The sequence below is a fragment of the Hoplias malabaricus genome, chromosome 2, assembly GCF_029633855.1.
Source record: "Hoplias malabaricus isolate fHopMal1 chromosome 2, fHopMal1.hap1, whole genome shotgun sequence".
Taxonomy (NCBI): Eukaryota; Metazoa; Chordata; class Actinopteri; order Characiformes; family Erythrinidae; genus Hoplias; species Hoplias malabaricus.
Window position 1 is genome coordinate 28338729 of NC_089801.1, and position 7403 is coordinate 28346131.

General features: G+C 35.5%; 1 protein-coding gene across 1 annotated transcript; it reads left to right on the top strand.

Moving 5' to 3' along the window:
* The first annotated feature begins 666 nt into the window (after positions 1-666).
* tmem141 (transmembrane protein 141) lies at positions 667-6002 on the top strand. The gene is made up of 5 exons (XM_066660260.1): positions 667-805; positions 1777-1843; positions 4528-4611; positions 4712-4819; positions 5777-6002. The coding sequence occupies exons 1-5, from the start codon at positions 752-754 to the stop codon at positions 5845-5847; spliced, it is 384 nt and encodes a 127-aa protein (XP_066516357.1). The 5' UTR covers positions 667-751; the 3' UTR covers positions 5848-6002.
* The last annotated feature ends 1401 nt before the right edge of the window (positions 6003-7403 follow it).

Sequence of the window (7403 nt, forward strand, 5' to 3'; positions counted from 1 at the left end):
AAAAAGGATAAAGGCCTAAATCAATCTTTTTTGTTCTTATTTTATTATTATTGTTTTTTTTTAATTAATCAAATATTTTAGGGCATTAGAAATGTGATAATAACTAAAGTGGTTTAGATGTAACCTCTTGGTATGCACAGATAATTTTGAATATAAAATTAGTCCCCACTACTTCTCCAACCCAGTTCCTAGGGTTTATGGTATAAGAAATGCTGGCTGCCACATTCTGTCTGTGGGACTTGCTTTGAAACAGTGCAGATTCTAAACCAAAGCTCTCAGCCAAAGTATTGTTTACTACTTATTTGGCCATGGTCTTCTAGCATAACAAAATGTTAAAGTGCATTTAAATTTTTTTTCCCTCCTTACAAATGTACCTCCTTGTCGTCACAGTATGGACACCTGGATCCCCTGTCAAGAACCAACAGAGGCCTCATGGCCAAATGTCTGAAAACCCCAGGACACTACATGTTATAGATTAATTACATTTTCTGTTTCTTATGTAGGATTGTTACTTTCCGAAAGATTTGATTAGTAAGTTTCTGATTAGTCTTTTTTGTTATGTTAGTTTGTTATGTTAGTTTTGTTTTGTTGGTTTTTGGTGTTATTTGAAACCGACTAAGGGCTCCAGTCCAGCAGAGGGAGATATTTAGTCATGAACTTGCTGCTCAATAACACGAGATATCAAGCGCAGAAGTAAAGAAAACATTTTTAAAAAACTCTTGGAGGGTTATATACTTCAAATCTAACCGAGATGGTGAACCTCGGTCTCAGCAAAGTGGACGACGCTGTTGTGGCGAAACACCCGGTGCGCTGTTTGATTTACATTCACTGTGAAATCAGCTGAAGTGATACTTGCTTCAGACCAGGCTGTGAGTGCTGAGTTGTGTACGGAAATGTCCGGTTTTTTTATTGCTAATACACCAACGCCAGAGTTTAAAAAATAAAATCTGCATTTTAAGTGTATTGATATGAAAATAGTGTTTGGGTGTCGCGAAAAACTACTGCCCATAATGCACCACAAACGGTCTGCATAAGTGTCCCTCTGTGGGTATCGTTTAAAATCCACTCTGGTCGTTAGTTATTCCACCCCACAAAGGAAACAAACAAAAGTAAACAATGCCTTTTAACCTTCACATTCGTTTAGTAGAGGTCTATGAATATGCAATATTGGTCTCCATCTCATTCTTACCCCTCTGCTGCTCATAAGCTCCTCCGCACAAGATGACAGGATTGATTCCTATTAGGTTTATGACGTAGAAAATACTGTTTTTCTGAATTCTGAACAATTAAGACTGTGTCTAAATTTGGAACACTGACATTCCAAATACTCAGCCACAGCTTTGACTGTTTATTTCCACTTGGGTGTTTTCCAAATTAAAATGCCCAATCCTGTTAACAAATTTTCAGAAGTGATTTACAGCACTACTACAGACAACAGAACAACAAATCTTTTAGAAGTAAATAAATTTAGTCAGAAATTGTTAGTTCTGAAATTTTTAGAAGATTTTAGAAAACGTTATCAGATATATTTAGTGGTGGTGATATTGTTCCGTCTACAACAGAGCCATTTTTAAATATTTCTTTAATAAAGGCCCTGTGAATGTTTGTTTTAATATAGCTAAAAGAAAACAGTGATACATTTGCTTACAGAATTTTCTTTGGTACTAATATATATATATATATATATAATATATCACTATTTATAAAATATATAAATAAATAAACATACAGAATTAATAGTGTAGTAATTCTTATTTGCCTGCTCCTTTTTTTCAGGGTCTGGAGCAGTATGCCGCCTGCCAGTCTCATGCATTTATGAAAGGAACAGGAAGCTTCATAATCGGTTGGTATTACAGGGAGAAAATGTGTATTTGCACGTTTTAATTTGTGTATCTGAAGTTCCTATCAACCCACAAATTCTGAATAATGACAACCCAGTCACATTTTGTGGGCTGTGTAAGACAACATGGGATAAAAGAAGCAGTTCTTACGTACACTTCAGACACTTCCGGATAGTCCTGTCTCCTCTTCTGAGTCTCTCCCTTGTGTTATTGTGACTAAACCGTGGATCATTAAGATCCCTGGGCAACAGGGTTACCTTGTGAAATAGGGGTTTATTTATAGGGGTCTAAATTACTTAGCTGGGGGATCATTTGTTTATAAGTAATTCTTCCTCTGTGGGGGTCCTGTCTATTGAAGAACCTAATGAAACTTAGCAAACAACATATGCAGAGCAACAGAAGGGTTACAGTCTGTAATAGCCAAGCTACAAAATGCTCCTGTGTAGCCAATGAAGCTGAATGAATGAATGAATGTAGAAGCAAGGTGGTCATAATGTTATTGCTTATTGTTGTATGCTCCCTGTCTTCCCTTTTTTTACACTTTTTTTGCAACATTGCTGCTTGGATTTTGCTTGCATTCAGCTACAAAATCATTAGCTATTGGATAATGTTTGATCAATATTCAGTGTCTTTTCACCACTCCAGAGAATGCAGCTCCACTGCTCCACACCCCAGTGCTGGGGCTGTAAACTCATTTTGCTTTGGTGACCTTTGTCTCATTTGTACCTGCTCCAGAGAGCCATATTCTATTGGGCAAGGATTTTCTCTGGAGACTGCACAAGCTGTGTGCACAGTTGATTACCTGTGTCAACAATGGGAGGACCCTAAAGGTCTTAAAATGCAATGACATACAAACATAAATGTTTGGTTAGTCTGCTATATCAGTGCTTAATTGTTTAAAGACTGCACATTGTTCCCGTCCCATTCACTCTATTCAGTTTTACCTGTCAGTCTGCATTTTAAGTGGACAAGTGCAAATACTAGAATGGATGTCATTGTTCTGTCTGCGTACGTTGCTTATAAAGAAGGTGAAGTCTACTAGTTACCCTACATTGTTTTAGCACAGTATTCAATAAATGCAGAAGTATACTGTCGTCACTGGGGTGGTACCCCCAAGGTTACATATTCATACTTTTTTTTAAGTAGTATAATTGTAATTAAGGAATAACTGTACCTTTTTTTTTAATTGTATAATATTTGTAGATGTAAAAATTTTGTTAATGTCATATGCCCAATTTATCTATTTATTTTTTATTCTTCATTTCCAGTATTTTATGCTATTTTACACAGTTCTATAATGAAATCTTACAAACCTCTCCTGCTGGAGAATGAACATTTTAGGGCAGTGGTTCTCAAACTGTTTATAATATGGGGCTTGCTTTGCGACAAGTGCCACTGCACACTCCCCAAAAAGTAGAAATAAAAAAAAAACAATAAAAACATAACCAGCATTGCATACTTAGCAGATGTCCTAAATCGGTGAAATATATGGGGCTGTCTTTCACGGCACAATCTCTAATGCTTTTCTGCAGCCCCCAGTTTGAGAACTACTGTTTTAGGGAACATAACTAGACTTTATCACCACTGTTTGTACTTTTAGTGACCAATAATGACACAATTTGTTAATATTTTATTTCATCAAGCCTACACATTTCAAAATAAAGACCCATGTCAGGCGCTAATTAATTAAAAAGGAAACAGTGTCATGTTTTATGGAGTTTTTTTTTTGTGACAATAATATATAATTAAATTAATAAAGAAATCATTAATTAAAAGAATTGTTTAATTAAATAAAAAATTTAATAAAATGCACATTTAAATAACAATTAAATATTTTTGTTAATTGTATTATTTAAATAACTTAATTATTGAACTGTTTATTTTCTTTAACTAAACTGTTTATTTAATTATTTTCCATGAAATAATTAAACCTGTCAACATCATCCGTCAGTGGGCAGGCCTAACTCCGATCCAATCAGATTGATTGGCTAGATTGCGCAGTAGGGCAAGGTCTCATGTACGTTAGAGTCATATTTCTGTCTACTAATGATAGCTTTAAAAGGTGATAGCCTGCTGTTTGCTAACATTAGGATCTTTTCCTACCTATAGCTAGCACTAACTACAGGCTGTCTGTCAGATGCTGGGGTGGAACCTGATGGAGTGGAAGATAACAGAGCAGCAGGGGTGTTTTCTTAATGCCTCCTCAATTAAATGTTCAGCGTCCCTTAAGAGTTCAGGGCAGCTTTGCACTGTACTCTTAATTTTAGGAGGGAAAAATGTTAAAAGTATTAGTAAGATGGAAATAAGTATCTAACGTACGTGATCAATCTGTTGTGCCTTACTGCACAATCTAGCCAATTAATCTGAATGGATTAGAGTTAGGCCCGCCCACTGACAGACGATGTTGACAGATTTAATTATTTCATGGTACACAAAATAAATATATATATATACTTGATTGTATTATTTAAATAATGTATTTAATCATTTAAAATGATAGATTAATATGAACATTTAAATAACAAAATTGTTTAAGCTTTTCACATTTTAATTGTTTAATGCAACATTAATCAATTCTCCTTTTAATTAATTATTTCTTTATTTGTTTAATTATATAATATTGTCAAACAAAACCCTCCATAGGTTTTATTGTATCATTTCTCTTAAAATCTTATTTATTAACCAGGTACAGCTAGCCTTTTCTTTGTACAGCGAGCTCTTCAAAAGAGACTGCCATATCCCCTGCAGTGGAACCTTTTAGTGTCTATTGGTAAGTCAACACTGTGCATCATATTCATTGTAAGTGCACACATGGGATGAGTGAATATAACTTTACAGGTATCTGTCTTTCATTTGGTTTTTACTCACAGTGGCCTCCTCAGTGTTCAGTTACTCAGTGACTCGCTGGGAGACGATGAAGTGCACAGAATTGTGGTTATTTCTTGAGACAGGAGTACTTCCCGACTCCAACCAGGCCAGTAAGTATTCACAGTTTGTGTTGACTTTATGTCGACATTATATCAATCGCTGTTATCAGTGACAGTCTTGCAGAAGGATGATGATGTATTTAAAGGGGACATCTACGATTGTGGGGAAATGCAGTTCTCTGATTTTATATTCAGAAGCTCTGCTTTATAAGGTGGAACAATATGTTTGTGGGAGGGGACTATTGTTTTTAAGTGGCTGAAGTTAAACTTGTAGGTTTTTTCACTATTTGAATAAAATATTTATTTTTGCTGTAGATGGAACCCCATGTATGGAGCAAGAATAGAGCACTATCCTCATCTCAGTTCATACTTTTCAACAGTTGGTAGTTTATTGTCTAAAATACTCAAATGCAGCTTTTCTGCCATGAGCGGAGAGAAGGCCTAGCATACCAGACAGAGGCTTTTTATCCATTTATAGACACTGGGTCTTCATAAAAAGATGGATTTTGAGCAAACAGCCTGGAGAGCTATTAAATGTGAGGAAACATCCTCAATTTTATACAAGGTGTTCTCAGAATATATATTATTTAATCCGTAACAACACTGTTATTACATCATTGTCATTCAAATGGTGAAAAATATTGGAACAGAAGGTTGAGTTGACATGTTACCCATTTTGCTTTGCGATTGTAACATACTCCACATTTTGCTGTGTGGTGTTTTTTGGACCACTCATTTTTCAGAGAGCCTATGATGCCTACAAAGCTTTTCGTTTCAAATTTATTTAATGGCTTTAGACTGAATAAATATTATGTTTTGAAGTTCTAGCAGTGATTTTGTACCTTGCAACATGAGTCTAGGGGTCATACTTGCTGTATACAAGTTTTGTTATCTTGTGTGTTTGTGTGCATTCAAGAGCAAGGCAGATTTAAAATATTACAAAATTTTCAGGCTTCTCCACAAAACCTAATTTTTTATTATTTTCTTTTTTTTTTGCTGCTGGTCTAGAGGACACTCTTCCCAGTCTTACAACACCTGCAGGCCCCAAAGTCACTAAATATGGAGACACAATGGAGTAAGTGTCAACTCGGAGATTAACAGTGTATTATCAGAGATGAAAGTGTTTATTAGGGATATTTTGAATAAATAGATGTTTTCTGATCTCTTTGGCAGATTTTTTTTACTGTATATAATATGCTGTATTTAATTTTGCCCTTTCCCCTTTAACTGAATAATTGTCAATAAATCTGTTAAATAAAACCTTAATTCTGTCAAGTTTTTGTGTTTAACTGAACAGTGTTTGTGTTAGAAGTTAAAGTATTGTGGATTCCTCACAGTTGTAGATTAAATAATATTAATGGCATATCCCCAGATGTCCATCTGTGGTTTATATATTCTGTCAGATTTAGGGTAATCAGTTTTAATCTGCTATACCATTTTTATGCCTAGTGACAAAAGATAAGTGAAAGGACACATTAATTCTTTAAATATTCACTGATGTGATGGGTAATATTTTATGATATCTAGATTTTTTCCAAAAACTGAGAGATTAAAACAGAACGCTATAGCATACATAGAAGTTTGGGAACATCTCATCCAACATTTCCTTCAATAGTTTCTGCCTAGGGATTGTCTGGTGGCTTTAGCCACTTACGTGGCCAAGAACCGGCTACTACTGCAAGAAAAGAAGTTTGACTGACATGCAAATGGACCCATCACAAGTCTGCTCGTTGGCATGATGTGTAGAAGGTGATTTAGGTCAGACCAATACAAGAGCTAGTACTAAAAATGATACATGGAAGTGTGTATACACGGATGTACAAAGAGCCAATCAGAATGCAACTGGCACAATCCTGACAGTAAGGCATCTGTGGCTGACACTACTCACGCATGGACTATTTTGCATAGCCACTTTTTATTTATTTATTATTTTTTTAATTTTGGAAGGAAACCAGAACAGTTGGAGGAAACTCAAACAAACACAGGAGGACACATCAAACTCTCACAGAAGTACATAAGGCAGCCCTGGGACCCTTTAACATTGTATACAATTAAAACATTTGAAAGTTGCATTCTAATTGTACTTTGATATAAAACAAAAAGTATTTGTCAGTCCTAGCCATGTTTAAAATTTATGTTGTGCAGTTTTTGAACTACCCAGTCCATTTAAGTGCATAGTGTCTGGGATTCCTGTTGTGACCCAATTGCACAGTAACCCTGATATCCTTCTGCTTAGTGCAAGAATAGTTTAATTAATGGGTTCAGCACAGCTTTGGGAAAACAAAGGGCTGGTCTTTAGGCTTAAATCTGTGGCTAAGCAGAGGGTCCAAAGTCCAGTCTGGTCTGACAGTGATTAAAACTCTCTTAGAGCTGAGAATTAATGTTGTGGCCTGGATACATGGAGAGCACATAGGCAGGCCTGTAAAACTACAGCTTATATTCATATATAACATCCGGGAAGCTGAAATAATTGTATAATAATAATAAAAAGGGGCGGTTATTTTGGACCTCCTGACATTTGCCTTTTTTTTGTTGGCCTTAATCTACACAGCGATCCTGTCCTCCTTCAGTTGCTCATCTTTGATTAGACTTTGCGATTTGCAGATCTGAAGCAATTCCTTAAGCAAAAAAAGGA